A 26,995-nucleotide genomic window follows, 5' to 3' on the forward strand; every position below is an offset into this window, starting at 1 on the left:
CCTTAGCCCTCCCTACCACCGAACCCGGCAAGGGCAAGGCAGGCAGGTCACTGGGCTCAGGTAAAACGCTTAGGCTATGCTGGACTGCAGGACCCGAGAGCACCTCCACTGGCCAAATCAGCTTCCTCACAGCACCCCAGAGTTGCCCTGGGAACACTGGGCACAGGCCCAGGCCACCAGCCAGGTCATGGCCAACCAAGGAGGCTGGCCCAGATGCCATATGCCACTGCAGACCTGACAGTGGCATAGCCTACCCTTGAGCCTGGTAGGTGGGCGTACAGGCACCCTCTCCAAGCATGCACTGGAAATCATAGCCTGGGGCTGCAGGGCCACTTGCTTTCTCTGGTGGGTCCCCATTCATACTCATACTTCCCAGACACACAGCCAGTCACACATGGCCTAACTGCAGCAACATGGTGCCCTCTCCTTTGCTTGGTCCCAAGACCCTGCCACCCTGGAAGTGACACCATGGCTCCCAAGCAGCCTGAGCAACTAATTCCCAGTACAAGTGCCTCAATAGCGGCTGTTCCTAACTCAGGAGGCCAACCTTCATGACACTTGACCATAGAGAAAGGGTGGCCCCCAGCTGGACGTGGGTTGCCCCTTGGTCCAAAGCCCATGAGTCCCAGGGCTGACCTGCAGCACCATGAGGTACTGGCCAGAGCTCTGCCTTGACCCAACCCCAGGAAAACCATGCCCCCTCCCACCAGGCTCCAGGAGACCCACTGGGATGACCCATTGATCAACAAGGACGGTTGCATTCAGGGCCATGGTGTGGTGCAATCCTTAAATCTCTGAGACCCAACCGAATGGGCCAATTCACGCACACACTCTGGGGACTAAGAGCTCCCCTGTTACCCCTGTGGCACCTCGTAGCCCCTCTGGCCCCCCTCATGTGGCCTGGGCAGTTTTGGAGGCCTTACTGGAGCACTGAGTCTCAGCTGGGTGCTGCCCTGCATTAAGCAGAAGGAAGTTTCCTGCCTGGACAACCATTACCCTGGCAGGGCTTCAGGGAAGGCGTCCTCCTTGGATCCAATTCCCAAAAAATGTCGCCGTCCAGGAGAACCCTTCCCTCCCAGGTGGAAATTCAGGTCTGCTCAAACTGTTGCTCAAAGGCTGAATCTCGGGGACCTCACATGGTCTGGCTCATGACCCGTGACTCCAGTAGGATCCACTCACCTATGCCAGTCAATGCCAGGGGGACCTCCTGGGTGGAAGATCTGAAAGGCACAAGGTGAGAACAGGGGCTCAGGAGGGAGCCACCAATGTTCCCTGCCCCAGGGAACTGGAGCGCCAACACCAACCCCTCACAGGGAGCCTGGGCTGCCTCACAGAGGAGTGCAGAGACAGGTTGGGCCACCTCCAGATGCCCTTCAGAGCCTCCAGGTCTCCAGTTCAACATACAATGGCCCTGCAAGGGACCTCGGGATCCCAGCATCCTCTTGCAAAATTCTCACCTAGGCTGGGCCTCAGCGTAATCCTATTGAGCATGATTTTTAAGTCATCATCTCTCTTCAGAGCAATATCAGGTTCTCATCATTGACCCAACCCAGGGAACCCCCTCCCCCCCCAAACATCCAGTGCAACCCAGACATGCTCACCACAGCTCAGTGCAGGAGACCAGGGTGCCACGAAGGGCCAGAGTTTCAGCAAACCAGGAGATGAGCACCTGGCTGACATTGGCCTGGGGCCTGTGGGCCAACACAAGTCTTCCTCCAGGCTCACCATCTGGAGGGACAGGAGGAGGAAATGTGTCTAACCAGGGCCTCACACATCAGTGTGGACAAAGGGCTAAGGGATACTCATGTGATGGGATCCATGCTGAACACTGACCCACACGGACACTGGGTACCCTTGGCCCTCCCTGCCACCAAACCCTGGAAAGACAGGGCAAGTATGTCACTTGGCTCAGGCAAAATGTCTGGGTTGCACCCTACTGCAGGCCCCAAGAGCACCTCCACTGCCCGGGCCTGTTCCCACACACAACCCCAGGGCCACACCGGGGACACGGGGCAGAGGACAGGGCCACCAACCAGCTCCTGGCCAACCAAGTATGTTGGCCCAGAGGCCAAGAGCCACTGCAGACCTGGCAGTCCTGCACCTAGGCGTGGTGGGCACTGGCCGTGGTGCCCTCTCCAAGCCTAGGGGCCTCCAGGGTCACATGTTTTCTATGGTGGGTCCCCATCCATGTCCTGCCCAACTCTGACACACAGAGCCGGGTCACACTCAGCCCATCAGGAACCACATGGTGTATTCTCCTTTCCTTGGGCTCAAGACCCTGCTACACTGAGGTGACCCCCAAGACTCAGAAGCAGCCTGGGCAGCAAATTCCCAGAATAGGTCACTCAACAGCAGGTCTTACCACCTCACGAGGACACCCTTTTCACCACTGGACCTCAAGGAAGGCTTGTCCCCAGCAGGATCAGAGCTGCTCCCTTGGCCCAAAGCCCACAAGTCCCAGGCCCTGCAGCACCACCAGGTGCCAGCCAGAGCTCAGCCTTGACCCAACCTCATTGAAACAGTGCCATTCCCCACCAGGCTCAAGGAGGTGCCACTAAGATGGCCCATTGCTCAATAGGGTTGGGTCCCATTCAAGACCATGGGTGTGGAACATTCCTTGAATCTCCACAGCCTGACCGTGTAGGCCCAGTCACTCACCCCTCTCCAGGGAAGGAGAACTCCAGTGTGACTTCCAGGGCACACTACATCCCCTGTTCCTGCCCCTTTCCCCATGTGCCCTGGGCAGTACTCCAGGCCTGACCTGGCCACTGAGTTTCAGCTGGGAGCTGCCCTACATTGGGTTGAAGGAACTCCTTCCTGCCTGGACCACTGTCACCCCTGCAGGGTTTCAGGAAAGATGTGCTCCTTGGGTCAGATTCCAAAGGAAGCAGCCCTCCTGGAGAAACCATCCCTCCCTGGTGGGGAGTAGGTTGGCAGCCTGAGAAAACCCTAGTGGCCCGAAGGCTGAATGTCGTGGACCCCACGCTACATCACTCATGGCCCATGAACAAAACAGGATGTACTCACCTATGCTGCTCAAGGCCAGGGGGGACCACTTGGACAGAGGAGCTCACTGAAAGACACAGGGGAGAGTGGGGGCTCAGGAAGGAGCCTCTAACATGCCCTGTCACCGGAGACCTGGAGCCCAGATACCAAGCCAGCACAGGGAGCCTGGGCTGCCTCACAGAGGAGTGCAGAGACAGGGTTGAGTCCACCAGATGCCCTTCAGGGCATCAAGGTCTCCATCCCAAAATACATTTGCTCTGTCAGGGACCTCAGAATCCCACTGCCCTCTTCCAAAATTCTCACCTAGGCTGGGCCTCAGCGTAATCCTATTGAGCATGATTTTTAAGTCATCATCTCTCTTCAGAACAATATAAGGTTCTCATCACTGACCCAACCCAAGGCACCCTCCTGCCCCCAGCGCATGTATCCAGCAGGACCCAGATGGGCTTACCACAGCTCAGTGCAGGAGTCAAGGGCTCCAGGAAGGTCCTGAGCTTCAGCGCACTAGGGGCTGGGTGCCTGGCTAACATTGGCCCAGGGATAGCAAGCCCAACACAAGTTTTCCTCCGGGGTCACCATCTGGGGAGACAGGAGGAAGACATCTGTTAAAACTGACCTCCATGTTGGAAAGGGGGTTGGGGGTGCCAGCTCACCCTTGCTCACCCTCCATGGACACATGTGGTGAGTTCAATGTGAAATACTGACTTGTTAAGTACGCGGTGCACTGTTGACCCTCCCTTCCACTGAACCCAGAGAGCACAGGGCAGGAAGTCACTGGGTTTCAGCAAACACCCAGGCTGCATCACACTGCAGGCCCTGAGAGCACTTCCACTGTCCCAAACGGCTCCCCTGCATGATCCCAGGGCTGTACTGGGACTGTTGGGCACAGACCCAGGCCACCAGCCAGGTCACGGCCAACCAAGGAGGCTGGCTCAGATGTCACACCCTGCTGCAAACCTGGTAGTTGCATAGCCTGCCGCTGGGCATGAAGGGCACGCATCCAGGCACCCTCTCCGAGTATGCAACAGAAATCACAGTCTGGTGCTGCAGGGCCATGTGCTTCCTCTGGTGGGTCCCCATCCATACTCTGCAAACTCCCACACATAGAGACAGCCACGTGGCCAATCAGGAGCCACATGGTGCCCTCTGCTTTGCTTGGGCCCAAGACCCTGCCACCCTGGATATGACCCCAAAGTTTAGGAGAAGCTTGAGCAACAAATACCTGGGACACGTCCCTCGACAGCAGGCCTTCCCACCTCAGGAGGCCACCTTTCCAGACACTTTACACTGGAAAAAGGGTGACCACCAATGGCAAGTGGGTTCCCCCTTGGCCCAATGCCCATGAGTCCCAAGGCTGACCTGCAGAAGCCAGCAGGTGCTGGCCAGAGCTCTGCCTTGACCCAACCCCAGGGAAACAATGCCACCTCCCACCTCCACCAAGCTCTAGGAGACCCACTGGGATGGCCCATTGCTCAACAGGGACGGTCCTATTCAGGGCCATGGTGGTGCACGATCCTTTAATCTCCACGACCCAACCCAAGAGGCCCATTTGTGCATGACACACCAAATACTGAGAGCTCCTATGTGACCCCCGTGGTACCCAGAGCTCCTCTGTCCCCTTCATGTGGCCTGGGAAATCCTCGAGGTCTGACCCGAACATCGACTCTCAGCTATGAGCTGCCCCGCATTGGGCAGAAGGAACCCTTTCCTGCCTGGACCACCATCACACCTGCAGGGCTTCAGGGAAAGTGTCCCCCTTGGATCCGATTCCCAAAATAGTGGCCCTCCTGGAGAACCTACACCTCCCCAGTGGTAATTCAGGTCGGTTCCCTGAGAAAACCCTCGTGGCTGGAAGGGGGACCCTTGTGACCCCACGTGGCCTGGTTCATGGCCCATGACCCCAGCAGGATCCACTCACCTATGCCCGTCAATGCCAGGGAGCCCACCTGGGCAGAAGAGCTCACAGAAAGACACAGGGAGAACTGGAGCTCAGTAAAGAGCCACCAACGTTCCCTGGCCCAGGGAACTGGAGCACCAACACCAAACCCACAAAAGGAGCCTGGGCTGCCTCACAGAGGAGCACAGAGACAAGTTGGGCCACCTCCAGATGCCCATCAGAGCCTTGAGGTCTCCAGCCCAAAATACAGGGTCCCTGCAGCGGACTTTGGGATCCCAGTGTCCTCTTCCAAAATTCTCACCTAGGCTGGGCCTCAGCGTAATCCTATTGAGCATGATTTTTAAGTCATCACCTTTCTTCAGAACAATATAAGGTTCTCATCATTGACCCAACCCAAGTCACCCCACTCCCTGCACATGCATCAAGCAGGACCATGATATGCTCACCACAGCTCAGTGCAGGAGACCAGGGCACCAGGAAAGGCCTGAGCTTCACTGCACCGGGGGCTGGGAACCTGTCTGACAGACACTGGCCCAGGGTCATTGGGCCCAATGCAAGTCTTCCTCCGGGCTCACCATCTGAGAGTACAGGAGGAGGATATGTGTCCAAATAGGCCCTCACATCTCCATGTGGAGAAGGGGTAAGAGATACCCATGTAATGGGTTCCATGTGGAACACTGACCCATCACGGATGCAGGGCACCCTTGGCCCTCCCCTGCCCTGAAAAAACAGGGCAGTCTGCCTGCCCTGTGACCACTGGGCATGGGCCACAGCCACCAACCAGCTCCCGGCCCACCAAGGAGGGTAGCTCGGAAGCTACGCACCATTGCAAACCTGGCGGTCACATAGCCTGCCCTGGACGTGCTGAGGCACCCTCTCCAAGTGTGCACTGAAAATCACAGCCTGGGGACCTGGGCCACATGCTTTCACAGATGGGACCCCATCCACATCCCACACACCTCCCCAACAGACCTGGGCCACACCTGGCCAATCAAGGGCCACATGGTATCTTTTCCCTTCCTTGAGCCCAAGACCCCACGACCCTGGAGGTGACCACATGTCTCAGAAGAAGCCGGGGCGGCAAATTCCCAGTACAGGACCCCAGACAGTGGGCCTTCCCACCTCAGAATGCCACTGTTAACCATTACTCAAACTCGGAGAATGGGTTACCACCAGTGGGATGTGGGCTACCCACTTGGCGCAAAGCCCATGGGTCCCAGGGCTGGCCAGCAGCAGCACCAAGCGTCACACAGATCTCAGCATTGGCTCAACCCCATTGAAACTGCACCACACCCCACCAGGCTCAATACGTGCCACTGGGATAGCCTGTTGCTCAACAGTGTTGGCCCCATTCAGGGTCACCGGTGGGATGAGATCCTTGAACCTCTGTGGCCCGATCCGGTCACCACCCCCCAGGAACATGCCTGGGAACCAAGAGCTCCCATGTGATACCCATGGCACCCCAGAGCCCTTGTGGCCCCCCTCATGTGGCCTGGGCAGTCCTCAAGGCCTGACCCGCACATCAAGTCTCAACTGGGCGATGTCCTGCATGGGGCTGAAGGAACCCTTTGCTATCTGGACCATCGGTCACCCCTGCAGGGCTTCAGGGAAGGCATCCTCCTCGGGTAAGATTCCCAAGGAAGCTGCCCTCCTGGAGAAACCATCCCTCCCTGGTGGGAATTCAGGTCAGTTCCCTAAGGAAACCCTCGGGGCCTGAAGTCTGACCCCTGGCGAACCCATGTGGCCTGGCTCATGGCCCATGACACCAGCAGGATCCACTCACCTATGTTGGTCAATGCCAGGAGGCCCCCGCTTGGCAGAAGAGCTCACTGAAAGAAATAAGGGGAGATTGGCGGCTCAGGGAGGAGATACTGACGTGTCCCGTTGCTGGGGAACAGGAAGGCCAACACCAAGCCCGCACAGGGAGCCTGGGCTGCCTCATGGAGGAGCACAGAGAAAGAGTTGGGCCACCTCCAGATGCCCTTCAGGGCCTCCATCCAAACCAAAATACAGTGGCCCTGCTGGAAATCTCGGGATCCCAGCATCTTCTTCCAAAATTCTTACCTAGGTTGGGCCTCAGTGTAATCCTATTGAGCATGATTTTTAAGTCATCACCTCTCTTCAGGACAATATAAGGTTCTCATCATTGACCCAACCCAGAGAACCGCCTCCCTGCACAAACATCCAGTGGAAGCCGGATGTGCTCACCACATCTCAGTGCAGGAGACTAGGGCGCCAGGAAGAGCTGGAGCTTCAGTGCACCAGGGGCTGAGCACCTAGGTGACGGACAATGGCTCAGGAAAAGCAGGCCCAATGGACATCTTCCTCAATTCTCATCATCTGGGGGCACAGGTGAAGAACATGTGACCACCCTCCATGTGGAAAAGGGGGTGTTGGGTACCAGCTCATGCTTGCTTTCCCTCCATGGACACGTGTGATGAGATCCATGCAAAATACTGACTCATCACTGACGCAGGGCACCCTTGGCCCTCTGTGCCACCAAACCCAGGAAGGACAAGGCAGGCAGGTCACTGGGTTCAGGCAAAATGCCCAGATTGTGCTGTATTTCAGGCCTGGAGAGCACTTCCACTGCCCAAAACAGCTCCCCCATATGACGCCAGGGCTGCCCTGGGACCACTGGGCACAGGCCCGGGCCACCAGCCTGGTCATGGCCAACCAAGGAGGCTAGTCAATGCCAGGGTACTCACCTGGGTGGAAAAGTTCACTGAAAGACACAAGGGGAGAACAGGGGCTCGAGAAAGAGTCACCAACCTGTTCCATCTCTGGGGTACCAGAGCACCAGCACCAAGCCTGGACTGGGAGCCTGGGGACCTTCATGCAGGATCACAGAGACAGGGTTGGGCTCCTACCAGATGCCCTTTCAGGGACTCCAGGTCTCCAGCCCAAAATATAGTGTGGCTCTGCCAAGGACCTCAGAATCCTATCGCCCTCTTCCAACATTCTCACCTAGGCTGGGCCTCAGCGTAATCCTATTGAGCATGATTTTTAAGTCATCACCTCACTTCAGAAGAATATAAGGTTCTCATCACCAACCCAACTCAGGGCACCCCCCTCCCCACACATGCATCCAGCGGGACCCGGTTGTGCTCACCACAGCCCAGCGCAAGAGACCAGGGAACCAGGAAGGGTCGGAGTTTCGGTGCACTGGGAGCTGAGCACGTGGCTGATGGACACTGGCCCCGGGGCCTTCAGGCCCAACGCAAGTCTTTCTCCAGGGTCACCATCTGTAGGGAAAGGAGGAGGACATGTGTCCAACCAGGGCCTCATGTATCAATGCAGGAAAGGTGGTTAGGGGATACCCTTGTGATGGGATCCTTACAGAACACTGACCCAACACGGACATGGAGTGAACACCCTTGGCCCTCCCTGCCACCAAACCCTGGAAAGACAGGGCAAGCGGGTTACTGGGCTCGGGCGAGAGGTCTGGGCTGTGCCCTACTGCAGGCCCCAAGAGCACTTCCACTGCCCAGGCTGGATCCCCCGAGCAACCCCAGGGTCGCACTGGGACCAGGGCAACCAACCTGCTCAAGGTTGGTTGAGTCAAGGAGGCTGGTCCTGATGCCAAGAGCCACTACAGAGCCTGCCCCGGGCATGGTAGGGCCACCCTGGTGCCCACTCCAAGCATGCACCAGAAATCAAAGTCCGGGGGCCTCCAGGGCCACATGCTTTCTCTGATGAGCCCCATCCATGCCCTGCACACCTCCCACACACAGAGCCGGGCCACACTCAGCCAATCAGGAACCACGTGGTCCTCTCCTTTCTGTGGGCTAAAGACCCTGCCACCCTATAGGTGACTCCATGGCTCAGAAGCAGCCTAGGTGGCAAATTCCCAGGACTGGTCCCCTTGACAGCAGATCTTCCCACCTCAGGAGGCCACTTTTCCCACCACCGGACCTCAAGGAAGGGATTACCCCAGTGGGACAGGAGCTGCCCCCTGGGCCTAAAGCCCATGAGCCCCAGGACCGGCCCACAGCACCACCAGGCAACAGCTCAGTCTTGACCCAACTGCATTGAAACAGCACCACCCCCAACAGGCTCAAGGAAGCGCCACTAAAATGGCCCATTGCTCAACAGGGTTGGTCCCATTCAGGGCCGTGGGTGGGGCGCATTCCTTGAATCTCCACAGCCTGACTGCGTGAGCCCTATCACCCACCCCTCTTGGGGAAAGAACTCCAGCATGACCGCCAGGGCACCTCAGAGCCCCTGTGGCCTCCATCATGTGGCCTGGGCAGTCCTTGAGGCCTGACCTGCCCACCGAGTTTCAGCTGGGAGCTGCTCTGTTGGGCTGAAGGAACCCTTTCCTGTCTGGACCACTGTCACCTCTGCAGGGCTTCAGGAAATGCGTGCTCCTAGGGTGAGATTCCCAAGGAAGCAATCCTCCTGGAGGAACCATCCCTCCCGGTGGGTATTCAGTTGGCTCCCTGAGAAAACCCTAGTTGGCCCAAAGGCTGACTCTCAATGACCCCATGCTGCCTCACTCATGGCCCATGACCCCAACAGGATGCACTGACCTAAGCCGCTCAAAGCCAGGGGCCTCACCTGGGCAGAAGAGCGCACTGAAAGACACAGGGAAGAAGAAGGGCTCAGGAAGGGGCCACCAAATTGCCCTGTCCCCGGGGAAGTGGAGCATGGACACCAAGCCTTCAAGGAGAGCCTGGGTTGCCTCACGAAGGAGCACACAGACAGCGCTGGGCCCCCACAAGATGCCCTTCATGTTCTCAAGTTCTCTAGTGCAAAGTGAGTGTGGCCTTGGTAGAGATCTTGGGATCCCCGCATCGTCTTCCCTAATTCTTACCTATCCTGGGCTTCAGTGTAATCCTATTGAGCACGATTTTTAATTCACCACCTTTCTTCAGGACAATATAAGGTTCTCATCATCAGCCTAACCCAGGGCACACCCCTCCCCGCGCATGCTTCTAGCAGGACCCCGATGTGCTCACCCCGGCTTAGTGCAGGAGCAAAGGCCCAAGCTTCAGCACACTTGGAGCTGGGCACCTGGCTGACTGACATTGGCCCAAGAACAGTGGGCCCAATGCAAGTCTTTCTTCGATCTCACCATCTGGGGGACAGCAGGATGGTATGTGTCCAAACTGACCTCCATGTGGGGAAGGCAGTAGGCGGTGGGAGCTCACATTTGCTCACCCTCCATGGATACATGCGATGAGATCCATGTGAAGTACTGACTCGTCACCAACGCAGGGCACCCTTAGCCCTCCCTGCCACCAAACCCTGGAGGAACCGGGCAGGCAAGTCACTGGGCTCAGGCAAAATGCATGGGTTGTGCCATACCGCAGGCCCCGAATCCATCTCCACTGCCAAAGATGGCTCCCCACATGACCCCAGGGCCTCCCTGGCGCGAGTGGGCATGGGCCAGGGCCATGAGGCAGCTCATGGCCAACCAAGGTGGCTGGCCCAGATGCTACACACCACTGCAGACCTGGCTATTGCATAGTCTGCCCCTGGGCGTGTTAGGCATGCATCAAGATGCCATCTCCAAGTGTGCATGGAAACCACAACGTAGAGCTGCAGGGTCACATGCTTTCTCTGGTGGGTCACCATCCTTGCTCTGCCCACCTCACACACACAGAGCTAGGCCACACTTGCCCAATCCGGAGTAACATGGTGCCCTCTCCTTTGCTTGTTCCCAAGACCCCATCACCCTGGAGGTGACGCCATGGCTTAGAAACAGCCTGAGCAGAAAATCCTAGGACAGTTTCCTCGACAGCAAGCTTTCCCACTTCAGGAGGCCACCCTTCACGACACTTGACCTTGGAGATAGGATGACCCCCGGGGGATGCAGGTTGTCCCTTGGCCAAAAGCCCATGAGTCCCAGGGCTGACCTGCAGCACTACCAGGTGCCGGCCAGAGCTCCACCTTAACCCACTCACAGGGAAACAACTCCGCCACCCATCAGCCTCCAGGAGACCCACTGAGATGGCCCATTGCTAAACAGGGACAGTCGCATTCAGGGCCATAGGTGGGGCACAATCCTTGAATCTCCACAACCCAACACCATGGGTCCATTCACGCACCACACTCTGGGGACCGAGAGCTCCCCATTATCCCCGTGGTACCCCGTAGCCCCTCTGGCCCCCCTCATGTAGCCTGGGCAGTCCTCAAGACCCTACCACAGCACCAAGTCTCAACTGGGCACTGTCCTGCTTTGGGGAGAAGGAACCCTTTCCTGCCTGGACCACCATCACCCCTTCAGGGCTTCAGAGAAGGTGTCCTCCTTGGGTCTGATTCCAAAAAGGCTGCCTTCCAGGAGAACCCTTCTGTTTCAGGTGGAAATTCAGGTCTGCTCCCTGAGAAAACCCTTGTGGCCCAAAGGCTGATCCTCGGGGACCCCACATGGTCTGGATCATGATCCATAACACCAGCAGGATCCACTCACCTATGTCAGTCAATGCTAAGCGGCCCTCCTAGGTGAAAGAGCTCACTGAAAGACAAAGGCGAGAACAGGGACTCAGGAAGGAGCCACCAACATTCCCTGCCCCCAAGGAACTGGAGCACCGACACCAAGCCCACACAGGGAACCTAGAGCACAGAGATAGGTTGGACCACCTCCAGATGCCCTTCAGAGCCTCCAGGTCTCCAGTCCAAAATACACTGGCGCTGTTGGGGACCTTGGGATCCCAGTACCCTTTTCCAAAATTCTCCTCTAGGCTGGGCCTCAGCGTAATCCTATTGAGCATGATTTTTAAGTCATCACCTCTCTTCAGGACAATATAAGGTTCTCATCATTGACCCAACCCAGAGAACCCCCTCCCCACACAAACATCCAGTGGAACTCGGATGTGCTCACCACAGCGCAGGGCAGGAGACCAGGGCACCAGGAAGGGCTGGAGCTTCAGTGCACCGAGGGCTAAGCACCTGACTGATGGACACTGGCCCAGGAAAAGCAAGCCCAACAGAAGCCTCACCATCTGGGGGAACAGGTGGAGGACACTCCCTCCATGTGGAGAAGGGAGTGTTGGGTGCCAGCTCATGCTTGCTCCCCCTCCATGGACACATGTGACGAGATCCATGCAAAATACTGACTCATCACCTTCACAGGTGCCTCTCCCTGCCACCGAAGCCATGAAGGACGAGGCAGGTAGGTCACTGGGCTCAGGCAAAATGCCCAGGGTATGCGGGACTGCAGGACCTGAGAGCACTTCGCTAGCCAAAACGGCTCCTCCACATGACCCCAGGGCTGCCCTGGGACTACTGGGCACAGGTCCGGGCCACCAGCCAGGTCACAGCCAACCAAGGAGGCTGGCCCATCTGCCATGCGCCACTGCAGACCTGACAGTGGTATAGCCTGCCCCTGGGCATGCGGGGCATGCGTACAGGCACCCTCTCCATGCAGGCACCAGAAAAGAGAGCCTGGGGCCTCAGGGCCACTTGTTTTCTCTGGTGGGTCCCCATCCATACTCCACATACCTCCCAGATGCAGAGCCAGTCACACATAGCCAATCCGGAGACTCATGGTGCCCTCCCCTTTGCTTTGTCCCAAGACCCCGCCACCCTGGAGGTGATACCATGACTCCCATGCAGCCTGAGCAACAAATTCCAAGTACAAGTGCCTCAGTAGTGGGCCTTCCCAACTCAGGAGGCCACCTTTCACACTTGGGTGGCCCCCAGCGGGATGTGGGCTGCTCCTTGGCCCAAAGCCCGTGAGTCCCAGGGCTGACCTACAGCACCACCAGGTGCCAGCCAGAGCCAACCTTGACCCAACCCCAGGGAAACAACCCACCCCCCACCAGGCTCCAGGAGACCCACTGGGATGGCCCGTTGCTCAACAGGGATGGTCACATTCAGGACCATGGGTAGGGTGGGATCCTTGAATCTCTGCTACCCAACCCCATGGGCCCATTCACACACCATACTCCAGGGACCAAGAGCTCCCTTGTTACAACATGGCACCCCGTAGCTTCTCTGGTCCCCCTTATGTGGCCCTGTTCTCACCATTGACCCAACCTAGGGAACCCCCTCTCTGCACAAACAACCAGTGGAACCCAGATGTGCTCACTAGAGCACAGTGCAGGACAGCAGGGTGCCAGGAATGGTCAGAGTTTCAGCCCAATGGGGGCTGAGCACCTGGCTGACAGACACTGGCCCTTGGCCTGCGTGTCCAACACAAGTCTTCCTCCAGGCTCACCATCTGGAGAGACAGGAAGAGGACATGTGTCCAACCAGGGCCTCACACATCAATGCAGGGAAGGGGTTAAGTGAAACCCATGTGATGGGATCCATACTGAACACTGACCCAATACGGATACTGGGTACCCTTGGGCCTCCCTGTCATGAAACCTTGGAAAGACAGGACAAGCATGTCACCTGGCTTGGGCAAGGTGCCTGGGCTGCACTCTACTGCAGGCCCCAAGAGCACCTCCACTGATCAGGCCGGCTCCCACGCATGACCCCAGGGCCATACTAGGGACACAGGGCACAGGACAGGGCCATCAACCAGTTCCTGGCCAACCTAGGTGGTTGGCCCAGATGCCAACAGCCACTGCAGATCTGGCTGTCCCAGAGCCAGCACTTGAGCGTGGTGGGCATGAGCCCTGGTGCCCTCTCCGAGCCTAGGGACCACATGCTTTCTCTGGTAGGTACCCATCCATGCCCTGCCCAACTCCGCCACACAGAGCCCAGTCACACTCAGGCAATCAGGAACCAGATGGTGTCATCTCCTTTCCTTGGACTCAAGACCTTTCCACCCTGAGGTGACCCATGCCCCCTTGACCCAAAGCCCCCAAGTGTCAGAGCCAGCCTGCAGCACCACCGGGTGCCAGCCAGAGCTCAGCCTTGACCCAAAATCACTGAAAGAGTGCTGTCCCCCACCAGGCTCAAGGAGGTGCCACTAAGATGGCCCATTACTCAACAGGGTTGGGTCCCATTCAAGGCCATGGGTGTGGAGCATTCCTTGAACCTCCACAGCCTGACCGTGTGGACCCAGTCACTCACCCCACTCCAGGGAGAGAGAATTCCAGTGTGACCTCCAGGGTGCACTGCATCCCCTGTGCCCCACCGCCCCATGTGCCCTGGGTAGTACTCCAGGCCTGACCTGGCCACTGAGTTTCGGCTGGGAGCTGCCCTACATTGGGCTGAAGGAACCCCTTCCTGCCTGGACCAGTGTCACCCCTGCAGGGCTTCAGGAAAGGCAGGCTTCTTGGGTCAGATTCCAAAGGAAGCAGCCCTCCTGGAGAAACCATCCCTCCCTGGTGGGGAGTAGGTTGGCAGCCTGAGAAAACCCTAGTGGCCTGAAGGCTGAATGTCGTGGACCCCATCTGCATCACTCATGGCCCATGAACAAAACAGGATGTACTCACCTATGCTGCTCAAGGCTGGGGGGACCACTTGGACAGAGGAGCTCACTGAAAGACACAGGGGAGAGTGGGGGCTCAGGAAGGAGCCTCCAATGTGCCCTGCCCCCAGGAACCTGCAGCCCAGATACCAAGCCAGTGCAGGGAGCCTGGGCTGTCTCACGGAGGAGCGCAGAGACAGGGTTGGGCCCACCAGAAGCCATTCAGGGCCTCAAGGTCTCCATCCCAAAATACATTTGCTCTGTCAGGGACCTCAGAATCCCAGTGCCCTCTGCCAAAACTCTCACCTAGGCTGGGCCTCAGCGTAATCCTATTGAGCATGATTTTTAAGTCATCACCTCTCTTCAGGACAATTTAAGGTTCTCATCATCGACCCAACCCAGGGTACCCCCTCCTTGCGCATGCATCCAGCAGGACCCAGATGGGCTTACCACAGCTCAGTGCAGGAGCCAAGAGTACCAGGAAGGGCCCAAGCTTCAACACACTGGGGGCTGGGTACCTGGCTGACTGACATTGGCCCAGGGACAGCGGGCCCAACACAAGTTTCCCTCTGAGGTCACCATCTGGGGAGACAGGAGGAAGACTTGTGTCCAAACTGACCTCCATGTGGGGAAGGGGGTCAGGGGTGCCAGCTCACCCTTGCTCGCCCTCCATGGACACAAGTGATGAGTTCAATGTGAAATACTGACTCGTTAAGTACGTGGTGCACTGTGAAGTACGTGGTCCTCCCTTCCACCGAACCCAAAAAGGAAAGGGCAGGTGGGTCACTGGGCTTGAGCAAAACACCTAGGCTGCACCATACTACAGGCCCCCAGAGCACTTCCACTGTTCAAAATGGCTCCCCTGCATGACCCCAGGGCTGCGCTGGGGCCACTGGGCACAGACCTGGGCCACCAGCCAGGTCACGGCCAACCAAGGAGGCTGGCCCAGATGTCACACCCTGCTGAAAACCTGGCAGTTGCAAAGCCTGCTGCTGGGCATGGCACGCTTGTCCAGGCACCCTCTCCAAGCATGCACCAGAAATCATAGCCTGGGGCTGCAGTGCCATGTGCTTTCTCTGGTGGGTCCCCATCCATACTCCACACACCTCCCATACATACAGACAGTCACACTTGGTCAATTGGGAGACACATGGTGCTCTCTCTTTTCCTTGGGCCTAAGACCCCGCCACCCTGGATGTGACCCCAAAGCTCAGAAGAAGCTTGAGCAACAAATTCCCGGGACACGGCCCTCAACAGAAGGCCTTTCCACCTCAGGAGGCCACACTTCCAGACACTTGACGTCGGAAAAAGGGTGACACCCCAGTGGGATGCAGGCTCCCCCTTGGCCCAATGCCCATGAGTCCCAGTGCTGAGCTGCAGCACCACCAGGTGCCAGTCAGAACTCTGCTTTCACCCAACCCCAGGGAAAAAACACCACCGCCTAACCAGGCTCCAGGAGACCCACTGGGATGGCCCATTGCTCAACAGGGACCGTCTCATTCAGGGCCATAGTGGGGTGAGATCCTTGAATCTCCATGACCAAACCCAAGAGGCCCATTTGTGCACCACATGCCAGGCACCGAGAACTCCCATGTGACCTCTGTGGCACCCCAGAGGCTCTCAGTCTCCCTCAGGTGGCCTGGGCAATCCTTGAGGTCTGACCCAAGCACCGAGTCTCAGCTAGGAGCTGCCCTGTGTGGGGCTGAAAAAAAAGCCTTTCCTGCCTGGATCACCATCAACCCTGCAGGGCTTCAGGGAAGGTGTCCCCCTTGGGTCTGATTCCCCAAAACGCCACCCTCCTGGAGAACCTATGCCTCCCCGGTGGGAATTCAGGTTGGCTTCCTGAGAAAAAACCCTTATGGCCATAACACTGACCCTCGGGGACTCCTGTGGCCTGGCTCATGACCCATGACCCCAGCAGGATCCACTCACCTATGCCAGTCAATGCCAGGTGGCCTGCCTGAGCAGAAGAGCTCACTGAAAGACACAGGGGAGAACAGGGACTCAGGGAGGAGCCACCAATGTTCCCCGGCCCAGGGAACTGGAGTGCCACAGCAAGCCCACAGAGGGAGCCTGGGCTGCCTCACAGAGGAGAGCAGAGACAGGTTGAGCCACCTCCAGATGCCCTTCAGAGCCTTGAAGTCTCCAGCCTAAAATACAAGGGCCCTCCCGGGGACTTTGGGATCCGAGTGTCCTCTTCCAAAAGTATCACCTAGGTTGGGCCTCAGCGTAATCCTATTGAGCATGATTTTTAAGTCATCATCTCTCTTCAGAACATTGTAAGGTTCTCATCATTGACCCAACCTAGGACAACTCCTCCCCGCACTTGCATCGAGCAGGACCAGGATATGCTCACCACAGCTCAGTGCAGGAGACCAGGGCACCAGGAGAGGCCTGAGCTTCAGTGCACCTGGGACTGGGAACTAGTTGACAGACACTGGTCCAGGGCCATTGGGGCCAATGCAAGTCTTCCTCCAGGCTCACCATCTGGGGGGACAGGAGACGGACATGTGTCCAAATAGGGCCTCACATCTCCATGTGGAGAAGGGGGTAAGGGATATCCCTGTAATGGGTTCCATGTGGAACACTGACTGGTCATGGATGCAGGGCACCCTTGGCCCTCCCCATCACCAAACCCTGAAAAAACAGGGCAGGCTGGTCACTGGGTTCAGGCCAGACACCTGGGCTGCACCCTACTTCTGGTCGGGAGAACACCTCCACTGGCCCCGCCAGCTCCCTTGCATGATCCCAGGGTTGACCTGTGACCACTGGGCATGGACCACAGCCACCAGCCCGCTCCTGGCCAACCAAGGAGCGTAGCCTGGAAGCTATGCACCATTGCAAACCTGGCAGTCACATAGCCTGCCTCTGGGTGTGGTGGGCACCCACTGAGGAGCCCTCCCCAAGTGTGCACTGAAAATCACAGCCTGGGGACCCGGGCCACGTGCTTTCACTGGTGGGACCCCATCCATAACCCACACACCTCCCAAACAGAGAGCCAGGCCACACTCGGCCAATCAAGGGCCACATGGTGTCTTCTCGTTTCCTTGGGCCCAAGATCCCGTGAACCTGGAGGTGACCCCATGGCTCAGAAGCCAGGGTGGCAAATTCCCAGTACAAGACCCTAGACAGTGGACCTTCCCACCTCAGAATGCCACTGTTACCGCCACTCAAACATGGAGAACAGGTGACCCCCATGGGATACAGGCTGCCCCCTCAGCCCAAAGCCCATGGGTCACAGGACTGGCCTGAAGCACCACCAGGAGCCAGCCAGATCTCAACCTTGACCAACCCCATTGAAACTGGACCACCCCTGACCAGGCTCAATATGTGCCACTGGGATGGCCCATTGTTCAACAGGATCGGCCCCATTCAGGGCCACAGGTGGGATGAGATCCTTGAACCTCTGTGGCCCGACCCGGTCACCACCCCCCAGGAACATGCCTGGGAACCAAGAGCTCCCATGTGATACCCATGGCACCCCGGAGCCCTTCTGGCCCCCCTCATGTGACCTGGGCAGTCCTCAAGACCTGATCCACACACCAAGTCTCAACTGGGCAATGTCCTGCATGGGGCTGAAGGAACCCTTTGCTATCTGGACCATCATCACCCTTGCAGGGCTTCAGGGAAGGCACCCTCCTTGGGTAAGATTCCCAGGGAAGCTGCCTTCCTGGAGAAACCATGCCTCCCTGGTGGGAATTAGGGTCGGCTCCCTGAGGAAACCCTCATGGCCCAAAGTCTGACCCTTAGCAACCCCAAGCAGCCTGGCTCATGGACCATGACACCAGCAGGACCCACTCACCTATGTTGATCAATGCCAGGAGGCCACCCCTTGGCAGAAGAATTCACTGAAAGACACAAGGGCAGAAGAACCAGGGCTCAGGGAGGAGCCACCCACGTGCCATGTCCCTGGGGAACAGAAGGGCCAACACCAAGCCCGCACAGGGAGCCTGGGCTGTCTCACAGAGGAGCGCAGAGACAGAGTTGGACCTCCTTCAGATACTTTTCAGGGCCTCCAGGGCTCCAGCCCAAAATACAGTGGCCCTGCCGGAAATCTCGGGATCCCAGCATCCTCTTCCAAATTTCTCACCTAGGTTGGGCCTCAGCGTAATCATTGAGCATGGTAATTTTAAGTCATCACCTCTCTTCAACACGATATAGGGTTCTCATCATTGACCCAACCCAGGGCACCCCCCTTCCTCACACATGCATCCAGCAGGACCCAGATATGCTCACCACAGGTCAGTGCAGGAGATCAGGGCACCAGGAAGGGCCTGAGCTTCAGCGAACCGGGGGCTGAGCACCTGGCTGATGGACGCTTGTCAGGGTCCATTGGTCCTGACGTACGTCTTCCTTCAGGCTCACCATCTGGATGGACAGGAGGAGGACATGTGTCTGAACAGGGCCTCACACCTCCAGGTGGGGAATTGGGTAAGGGATACCCATGCGATGGGATCCATGTGGAACACTGACCTGTCACAGATACAGGGCACCCTCGGCCCTTCCCATCATCAAACCCTGAAAAAACAGGGCAGGTGGATCACTGGGCTTGGGCAAGATCTCTGGTCTTCATGCTATTGCAGACCTTGAGGGCACCTCCAGTGCACCCTCTGGCTTCTCCTTTGCACCAGCCAGGTCTACCCCAGGACCACTGAGCATGGGACAAGGTCACCGACATGCTCACGGCCAACCGAGGAGGCTGGCCCAGAAGCCATCTGCTGCTGTGGGCATGGAAGTTGCATAGCCTGCCCCTGGGCGTGGTGGGCACCTGCCCAGGTGCTCTCTCCAAGTCACACCTGAAATCGCAGCCTGGAGTCCCAGGGCCATGTGCTTTCTCTGGTGGGTCCCCATCAATGCCCCACACATGTCCCAAACACAGAGCCAAGCCACCCTTGGCCAATCCTGGGCCACATGGTGTCCTTTCCTTTCCTTAGGCCCAAGACCCTGCCTCTCTGGACATGACCCCATGGCACAGAAAAAGCCTGGGCAGCAAATTCCTGGGACAGGACCATCAACAGTGGGCCTTCCCACCACACATTCCACTCTTCCAGCCACTCACTCATGGGGAAGGGGTGACCTCCAGCAGGACACAGGCTGTCGACTTGGCCTAAAGCCCATGAGTCCCAGGTCTGGCCCACAGCCCCACCAGGCACTGGCCAGAGCTCAGCCTTGACCCAAAGCCAGGGAAATAGCACTGCCCCCATCCAAGCTCAAAGAGGCGCCATGGGATGGTCCATAGCTCAACAGTCCCATTTTGAGCCATGGTTGGGGTGCAATCCTTGAATTTCCATGGCCCAACCCCATGGGCTCATTCAAGCACACCTGTCCGGGGAAAGAGAGCTCTTGCATGGCCCCTGTGGTGCCCCAGAGGCCCTGTGGCCCCCATCACGTGGCCTGGGCAGTCCTCGAGGCCAACACATGCACCGAGTCTTAGCTAAGAGCTCCTCTGCACGGGGATGAAGGACCTGCCTGGACCACTGCCATCCCTGCAGGGCTTCAGGAAAGCAACGTCTTGGGTACAATTCCCAAGGAAGCCACCCTCCTGGAGAAACTGTCCCTCCCCAGTGGAAATACAGGTTGGCTCCCTGAGGAAACCCTCCTGTCCTAAAGACTGACCCTCAGTGACCCCATGTGGCCTGACTCATGGCCCATGACGGCAGCAGGATGCACTCACCTATGCTAGTCAAGGCCAAGGGCCCCTTCTGAGCTGAAGAGTTCACTGAAAGACACAAGGTGAGAATGAGGACTCAGGTAACAGCCACCAATGTGCCCTGCCCTCAGGAAACCGGTGCACTGACACCAAGTCCACACCGGGAGCCTGCTGTGCTTCATGGAGGAGTGCAGAGACAGGGCTGGGTCCCCATGAGAGGCCCTTGAGGGCCTCCAGGTCTCCAGCCCAAAATACAGTGACCCTGTCAGGGACCTCGTGATTCCCAGTGTCCACTTCCAAAATTGTCACCTAGGCTGGGCCTCAGCGTAATCCTATTGAGCATGATTTTTAAGTCATCACCTCTCTTCAGGACAATATAAGGTTCTCATCATTGACCCAACCCAGTGCACCCCGCTCCCCATGCATACATCCAGAAGAACCTGGATGGGCTCACCAGCTCCATGAAGGAGACCAGGGCACCAGGAAGGGCCCAAGCTTCAGTGCAACAGGACCTGGGCACCTAGCTGATAGCCTCTGGCCCAGGCACAGCAGGCCGAACGCAAGTCTTCTTCCGGGCTTACCATCTGGGGAGACAACAGGAGGGCCCATGTGATGGGATTCATGTGAAATACTGACCTGTCATGGACATAAGGTACCCTTGGGCCTCCCTGCCACCTAACCCTGGAAGGACAGGGCAGGGAGGTCACTGGGCTCAGGCAAGACGCCTGGGCTGTGCCTACTGCACGCCTCAAGATAACCTCCACTGCCACTGCCCACACTGGCTGCTCCACATGACCTCAGGGCTGCACAGAGACCACTGGACACGGGATACGGCTACCAACCAGCTCACGGCCAACAAAGGAGGCTGGTCCTGACACCAGGCACTGCTGCAGACCTGGTAGTTGCATAGCCTGCCCTTGGGCATGGTGGGCGCCCCACCAGGTGCCCTCTCCAAGTGTGCATTGGAAATCACAGCCTGGGGCCCCACAGGCCCATGCTTTCTTTGGTGGGTCCCCATCCATGCCCTACACACCTCCCAAACTCAGAGCCAGGCCATACTCGACCAATCGGGGGCTACATGGTATATTCTCTGCTCCTTGGGCCCAAGACCCCACCACCTGGGGGTGACACCATGGCTTAGAAGCAGCCTGGGCAGCAAACTCCTGGGACAGGTACCTCCACAGCAGGCCTTCCCACCTAAGGAGGCCACGCATCCTGACACTGGAACTCAGGAAAGATGTGACCCCCAGCAGAACTCGAGCTGCTGACCTGGCCCAAAGCCCACAAGTCCCTGGGCCAGCCTGCAGTACCATCAGCTGCTGGCCAGAGCTCAACCTTGACCCATCCCCACTGAAACAGTGACACACCCCCACCAGGTTCAGTGTTGAGCCACTGGGATGGCTCATTGCTCAACAGCATCAGTCTCATTCACGGCCACGGGTGGGCGCAATGCTTGAAACACTGTGGCCTGACGCTGTGGGCCTGATCACTCAGTCACCACCCCCACCACAAGCCTGAAGACTGAGAGCTCCTGCATGACCCCTGTGGTGCCTCACAGCCTGTGTGGCACCCCGCATGTGGCCTGGGCAGTTCTCAAGGCCTGACCCATGCACAGAATCTCATATGGGAGCTGTCTGCCCCGCAGGAGCTGTAAAAACCCTTTGGTGCTTGAAACATCATCACTTCTGCAGGTTTTCAGAGAAAATGTCCTCCCATGGGTCTGATTAGAAAGAAAGTGGCCCTCTGGTAGAACCCGTCCCTCCCCAGTGGGGATTCCCCCACTCCCTGAGGAAACCCTCCTGTCCTGAAGGCTGACCTGGCGTCCCCATGCAGCCTGGCTCATGGCCTATGACACCAGCAGGTTCCACTCGCCTATGCTGGTCAACGCCAGGGGTTCCACCTGGGCAGAAGATGTCACTGAAAGACACAAGGGAGAAGGGGGACTCAGGGAGGAGCCGCCAACCTGCCCTGCCCCTAGGGAATGGGACTCTGACACCAAACTCCGTGAGCCTGGGCTGCCTCATGGAGGAGTGCAGAGACAGGGCTGGGGACCACCAAGATGCCCTTCAGGACCTTGAGGTCTCCAACCCAAAATACAGTGGCCCTGCCAGGGACCTCAGGATCCCAGCGTCCTCTTCCAAAATTCTCCCCTAGGCTGGGCCTCAGCGTAATCCTATTGAGCATGATTTTTAAGTCATCACCTCTCTTCAGACAATATAAGGTTCTCATCATCGACCCAACCGAGGGCACCCTCCTCCCGTGCATGCATCCAGTGGGACCCAGACAGGCTCACCACAGCTCAGGGCAGGAGACTAGGGCTCCAGGAAGGGCCTGAGCTTCAGCACATCAGGAGCTGGGCACCTGGCTGACAGACACTGGCCTGGGTCCATTGGGCCCAATGCAAGTCTTCCTCTGAGCTCACCATCTAGGACAGGAGGAGGACACGTGTCCAAATAGGGCCTCATGCCTCCAAGTGGGGAAGGTGGGTAGGGGATATCCATGTGATAGGATCCGTGCAGGGCACTGATGCATCACGAAGACGGACACAGACCACCCTTGGCCCTCCTAGCCACCCAACCCCGGAAGGACAAGGTAGGTGGGTCACTGGTCTCACGCAAAAAGTCCAGGCTGCACCCTACTGCAGGTCCTGAGAGCACCTCCACTGACCTGCTGGCTGCCCTGCACAATGCCAGGTCCGCCCTGAGACCACTGGGCACAGGCCAGGGCCACCAACCAGCACATGGCCAACCAGGAGGCTGGCCTGGATGCCACACACTGCTGCAGACTTGGCAGTCGAGAGCCTGCCCCTGCCCCTCTCCAAGCACACACTGGAAATCACAGCCTGGGGCTCCAGGGCTATGTACTTTCTCTGATGGGTCCCCATCCATGCCCTGCACACCTCCCAAACACAGAGTCGGGCCACACTCAACCAATCCAGGGACACATGGTGTGCTCCCCTTTCCTTGGGCCCAAGAGGCTGCCACCCTGGAGGTGACCCCATGGCTCTGAAGCAGCCTGGGTGGCAAATTCCCAGGACAGGTTGCTCAACAGTGGGACTTCCCACCTTAGGAAGGCACCACTCCCGCCATTCAATCTCCGGGAAGGGGTGACCCCAAGCATGACCCAAGCTGTCCCCATGGTCCAAAGCCCATGAGTTCCAGGGCCAGCCTGCAGCACCACAGGTACTGGCCAGAGCTCAGCCTTGACCTAGCCCCAGGGAAACAGCACCACCCACCACCAGACTCAAGGAGGCGCCCTTGGGATGGCCCATTGCTCAACAGGGTCAGTCTCATTCAGGGTCATGGGTGTCCTTGAAACTGCATGGCATGATTCTCATGGACCCGATTGCCTACCCCTCTCCCCAGAACCCCCGTAGTGCCCCAGAGCCTCTGTAGCCACCTCATGTGTCCTGGGCAGTCCTTGAGGCCTGACTGATGCACCGAGTCTCAGATGGGAGCTGTCCTGCATGGGGTTGAATGAACTCTTTCCTGCCTGGACCACCATCACCCCTGCTGGGCTTCAGGATAGGCATCCTTCTTGGGTACGATTCCCAAGGAAGTGGCCCTTCTGGAGAACTCATCCCCAGTGGGAATTCAGGTCCACCCTTTTAGGAAATTCTCGTGACCCGAAGGCAGATGCATGGTGACCCCACTCTGCCTCGCTCATGACCCATGACCCAAGCAGGATCCACTCACCTATGCCAGTCAATGCCAGGGGGCCCACCTGGGCAGAAGAGCTCACTGAAAGACACAGGGGAGAACGGGGGCTCAGGAAGGAGCCACCCACATGCCCCGTCCAGGAACCAGAGCACCAACACCAAGCCCACACAGGGAGCCAGGGCTGCCTCATGGAGGAGCGCAGAGACAGGGTTGGATCCCCTCAAGATGCCCTTCAGGGCCTTGAGGTCTCTAGTCCAAAATACGGTAGCCCTGCCTGTGACCTTGGGATCCCAGCATCCTCTTCCAAAATTCTCACCTAGGCTGGGCCTCAGCGTAATCCTATTGAGCATGATTTTTAAGTCATCACCTCTCTTCAGGACAATATAAGGTTCTCATTATTGACCCAACCCAGGGCACCCCCCTCCCCACTCATGCATCCAGCAGGACCCGGATGGGCTCACCACAGCTCAGTGCAGGAGACCAGGGCACCAGGAAGGTCCTGAGCTTTAGCACACCAGGGGCTGGGGATCTGGCTGACGGAGGCTGGCCCAGAGCCAGGGGGTCTTCCTCTGGGCTCACCATCTGGTGAGATAGGTGGAGGGTGGGTCCACAGGGCCTCACCCTGCCACGCGGAGAAAAGAGCGGGCAGTGCTGGCTCACACATGCTCTCCTTCCATGTACCCATGTGATGGAATCCATGCGGAACACTGACCCACCTCCACTGACCAGTAGAAGGGAGGACATGGGGCCCTCCCTGCTACTGAACCCTGGAAGGACAGGGCAGGAGGTTCACTGAACTCAAGCAAGAACACCTGGGCTGTGCCCTACTGCAGGCCCTAAGAGCACCTCCACTGCCCATGCCGGCTCCCTGAACAACCCCAGGGCCGCACCAGGACCCCTCGGCACAGGCCAGGGCTATCAACCAGCTCATAAGCAATCAAGGAAGCTAGCCCGGATGCCATGAACTGCTGCAGACCTGGCAGTCACATAGCCTGCACTGGGGCATGGAGAGTGCCCCCTCAGACACCCTCTATAAGCGTGCTAGAAATTGCTTCCTGGGGCCTCAGGGCCATGTGCCTTCTCTGGTGGGTCCCCATGCATGCACCACATACCCCCCAAACATTCTCCCCACTCTCGGCCATTCAGGGGACACATGATGTCCTCTCCTTTCCTTGGGCTCAAGATCCCGCCTCCCTGGAGGTAAACCCATGGCTCAGAAGCAACCTGGACAGCAATTTGCTGGGTCAGGACCCTCAACAGTGGGCCTTCCACCACAGGATGCCTGCCACTCTTCCGGCCACTCCACCTCTGGGTAGGATGGCCTCCAGCAGCAGGCAGGCTGCACCCTTGGCCCAAAGCCCACAATTCCCAGGGCCAACCACCAGGTGCAGGCCAGAGCTCAGCCTTGACCCAACCCCACTGAAGCCACGCTGCCCACACCAGGCTTAAGGAAGCACCACTGGGATAACCCATTGCTCAACAGGGTTGGTCCCATCAGGGCCATGGGTGGGGCCTGACCCTTGAATCTTCACAGCCTGACTCCATAAACTCGATCACCCACACCCTGCCACCGTCCCACCGCCCCCAGCAAGCCTCAAGGATGGAGAGTTCCTGCTTAACACGTGTGGCCTCCGGAGATCCTATGGATTCCCTCATGTTGCCTGGGAGTCCTCAAGCCCTGACCCGTGCACTGAGTCTCAGCTAGGAGCTGCACTGCGTTGGTTTGAAGGAACCCTTTCCTGCCTGGACCACTGTCACCCCTGCACGGCTTCAGGGAAGGAGTCCTTCTTGGGACCAGTTTCTATGGAAGATGCCCTCCTGGAGAAACCAGCCCTCCCCAGTGGGAATTCAGGTCAGCTCCCTAAGGAAACCTACAGTCTAAAGGGTGACCTTTGGCAACCCTACGCACCTTGGCTCATGGACCATGATGCCAGCAGGACGTACTCACCTATGCCCCTCAAGGCCAGGGGGACCACCTGGGCAGAAGAGCTCACTGAAAGACACAGGGGAGAACAGGTACTCAGGGAGAAGCCACCAATATGCCCCATTCACGGGGAGCGGGAGGGCCGACACCAAGCCTGCACAGGGAAAGTGGGTTGCCTCATGGACAGGTGCAGAGACAGATTTGGGCACCCCTGAGATGCCCAGGGCCTCAGTGACTCCAGCCCAAAATACAGTGGCCTGGCTGGGATCTCGGGATCCCACCATACTCTTCCAAAATTCTCACCTAGGCTGGGCCTCAGCGTAATCCTATTGAGCATGATTTTTAAGTCATCACCTCTCTTCAGGACGATATAAGGTTCTCATCATCGACCCAACCCAGGGCACCCCCCTCCCCACACATGCATACAGCAGGACCTGGATGGGCTCACCAAGCTCAGTGCAGGAGACCGGAGCAGCAGGAAGGGCCTGAGCTTCAACACACCAAGGGCTGTACACCTGGCTGAAAGACACTGACGTGGGGCCAGTGGTCCCAATACAAGTCCTCCTCCAGGGCCACCATCTGGGGGGACAGGAGGACATATGTCCAACCAGGGGCTCATGCCTCCATGCAAGGAAGAGGGTGGAGGGGTGCCAGTTCATGCATGCTCTCCCTCCGTGGACCCATTTGATGGGATCCATGGGAAACACTGATGTGTCACAGACACAGAGGACTCTTGGCCCTCCCTGCCAGGGAACCCTGTGAGGACATGGCAGGCAGGTCACTGGGCTCGGGCAAGACACCCAGGCTGCACCCTACTGCAGGCCACCAGAGCACCTCCACTGCCCACACTGGCTGTCCCACATGACCCCAGGGCTGCACCCAAATCCTGGGAAAGGACCAGGGCCACCAACAGCTCATGGCCAACCAAATAGACTGGCTCAGATGCCACATGCCGCTGCCAACTTGACAGTTGCACAGCCTGCCCCTGGGAATGGAGGGGGTCCAGGACCGTCTCCAAGCATGCACTGAGAAATTGCAGCCTTGGGCCTGAGGGCCACGTGTTTTCTCTGGTGGGTCCTTATCCATGCCCCATACAATACCTCCCACATGCAGAGCAGGGCCACACTCGGCCAGTTGAGGGAAACATGGTGTCCTCTCCTTTCCTTGGGCCCAAGACCCTGCCAACCCTGGAGGCAACCCCATGGCTCAGAAGCAGACTGGATGACAAATTTCCAGGACAGTTCCTTCCACAGCTGGCCTTCCCACCTCAGGAGGATACCCTTCCTGCCACTCGCCCACAAGGAAGGGGTGAATCCCCAGCGGGACACAGGCTGCACCCTGGGCCCAGTGCCCATGAATTTCAGGGCTGGACTGCACCACCAACAGGCAATGGACAGAGCCAGTATTGACCCAACCTCAGGAAAACAGCGCCACCCCATACTTGTTTCAAAGAGGCACCCCTGGGATGCCCCATTGCTTAACAGGGTCGGTTCCCTTCAGGGCCATGGGTGTGGTGTGATCCTTGAATCTGGGGCCCGACCCCATGGGC

At 58.1% G+C, this 26,995-nt stretch overlaps 1 protein-coding gene and 14 non-coding genes across 34 annotated transcripts in view; all 15 read right to left on the bottom strand.

The window, feature by feature from the left end:
- LOC103246023 (uncharacterized) overlaps positions 1–6,943 on the bottom strand; it is a 186,685-nt gene extending 179,742 nt beyond the window's left edge. For 12 of the 20 annotated variants that reach the window (XR_012091388.1, XR_012091385.1, XR_012091392.1 and 9 more), the window contains exons 1-6: positions 6,687–6,925; positions 5,350–5,481; positions 3,458–3,585; positions 3,028–3,073; positions 1,602–1,728; positions 1,180–1,220 (exon numbers count right to left, since the gene is read on the bottom strand). Coding sequence is in view for 3 of the 20 variants with exons in the window: in XM_073011987.1 (XP_072868088.1) it covers positions 1,180–1,220; positions 3,028–3,073; positions 3,458–3,536 (166 nt within the window). In the remaining 17 variants the exon portion in view is untranslated. Of the gene's footprint in view, positions 1–1,179; positions 1,221–1,601; positions 1,729–3,027; positions 3,074–3,457; positions 3,586–3,963; positions 5,299–5,349; positions 5,482–6,686 lie in introns of those variants that run through there. The other 8 variants (XR_012091387.1, XM_073011985.1, XM_073011986.1 and 5 more) reach the window with 8 other exon arrangements.
- On the bottom strand, positions 1,465–1,546 carry LOC119619425 (small nucleolar RNA SNORD115). Its single transcript, XR_005235908.1, has one exon. It is a non-coding gene; the product is annotated as a small nucleolar RNA SNORD115 (small nucleolar RNA).
- Positions 3,317–3,398, bottom strand: LOC119619571 (small nucleolar RNA SNORD115). Its single transcript, XR_005236034.1, has one exon. It is a non-coding gene; the product is annotated as a small nucleolar RNA SNORD115 (small nucleolar RNA).
- On the bottom strand, positions 5,212–5,293 carry LOC119619567 (small nucleolar RNA SNORD115). Its single transcript, XR_005236030.1, has one exon. It is a non-coding gene; the product is annotated as a small nucleolar RNA SNORD115 (small nucleolar RNA).
- Positions 6,944–6,974: 31 nt separating the features above from the next.
- Positions 6,975–7,056, bottom strand: LOC119619572 (small nucleolar RNA SNORD115). Its single transcript, XR_005236035.2, has one exon. It is a non-coding gene; the product is annotated as a small nucleolar RNA SNORD115 (small nucleolar RNA).
- An 821-nt stretch (positions 7,057–7,877) lies between these two features.
- On the bottom strand, positions 7,878–7,959 carry LOC119619433 (small nucleolar RNA SNORD115). The gene has a single exon (XR_005235916.2). It is a non-coding gene; the product is annotated as a small nucleolar RNA SNORD115 (small nucleolar RNA).
- A 1,767-nt stretch (positions 7,960–9,726) lies between these two features.
- LOC119619440 (small nucleolar RNA SNORD115) lies at positions 9,727–9,808 on the bottom strand. Its single transcript, XR_005235922.2, has one exon. It is a non-coding gene; the product is annotated as a small nucleolar RNA SNORD115 (small nucleolar RNA).
- Positions 9,809–11,592: 1,784 nt separating this feature from the next.
- LOC119619554 (small nucleolar RNA SNORD115) lies at positions 11,593–11,674 on the bottom strand. The gene has a single exon (XR_005236017.1). It is a non-coding gene; the product is annotated as a small nucleolar RNA SNORD115 (small nucleolar RNA).
- Positions 11,675–14,526: 2,852 nt separating this feature from the next.
- LOC119619423 (small nucleolar RNA SNORD115) lies at positions 14,527–14,608 on the bottom strand. Its single transcript, XR_005235906.2, has one exon. It is a non-coding gene; the product is annotated as a small nucleolar RNA SNORD115 (small nucleolar RNA).
- Positions 14,609–16,432: 1,824 nt separating this feature from the next.
- On the bottom strand, positions 16,433–16,514 carry LOC119619422 (small nucleolar RNA SNORD115). Its single transcript, XR_005235905.2, has one exon. It is a non-coding gene; the product is annotated as a small nucleolar RNA SNORD115 (small nucleolar RNA).
- A 1,796-nt stretch (positions 16,515–18,310) lies between these two features.
- On the bottom strand, positions 18,311–18,392 carry LOC119619441 (small nucleolar RNA SNORD115). Its single transcript, XR_005235923.1, has one exon. It is a non-coding gene; the product is annotated as a small nucleolar RNA SNORD115 (small nucleolar RNA).
- A 1,787-nt stretch (positions 18,393–20,179) lies between these two features.
- Positions 20,180–20,261, bottom strand: LOC119623084 (small nucleolar RNA SNORD115). The gene has a single exon (XR_005239547.2). It is a non-coding gene; the product is annotated as a small nucleolar RNA SNORD115 (small nucleolar RNA).
- Positions 20,262–22,020: 1,759 nt separating this feature from the next.
- LOC119623081 (small nucleolar RNA SNORD115) lies at positions 22,021–22,101 on the bottom strand. Its single transcript, XR_005239544.2, has one exon. It is a non-coding gene; the product is annotated as a small nucleolar RNA SNORD115 (small nucleolar RNA).
- A 1,744-nt stretch (positions 22,102–23,845) lies between these two features.
- Positions 23,846–23,927, bottom strand: LOC119619426 (small nucleolar RNA SNORD115). The gene has a single exon (XR_005235909.1). It is a non-coding gene; the product is annotated as a small nucleolar RNA SNORD115 (small nucleolar RNA).
- Positions 23,928–25,756: 1,829 nt separating this feature from the next.
- LOC119619570 (small nucleolar RNA SNORD115) lies at positions 25,757–25,838 on the bottom strand. The gene has a single exon (XR_005236033.1). It is a non-coding gene; the product is annotated as a small nucleolar RNA SNORD115 (small nucleolar RNA).
- Positions 25,839–26,995: the final 1,157 nt, after the last annotated feature.

This window comes from Chlorocebus sabaeus, chromosome 26 (genome assembly GCF_047675955.1).
Source record: "Chlorocebus sabaeus isolate Y175 chromosome 26, mChlSab1.0.hap1, whole genome shotgun sequence".
Taxonomy (NCBI): Eukaryota; Metazoa; Chordata; class Mammalia; order Primates; family Cercopithecidae; genus Chlorocebus; species Chlorocebus sabaeus.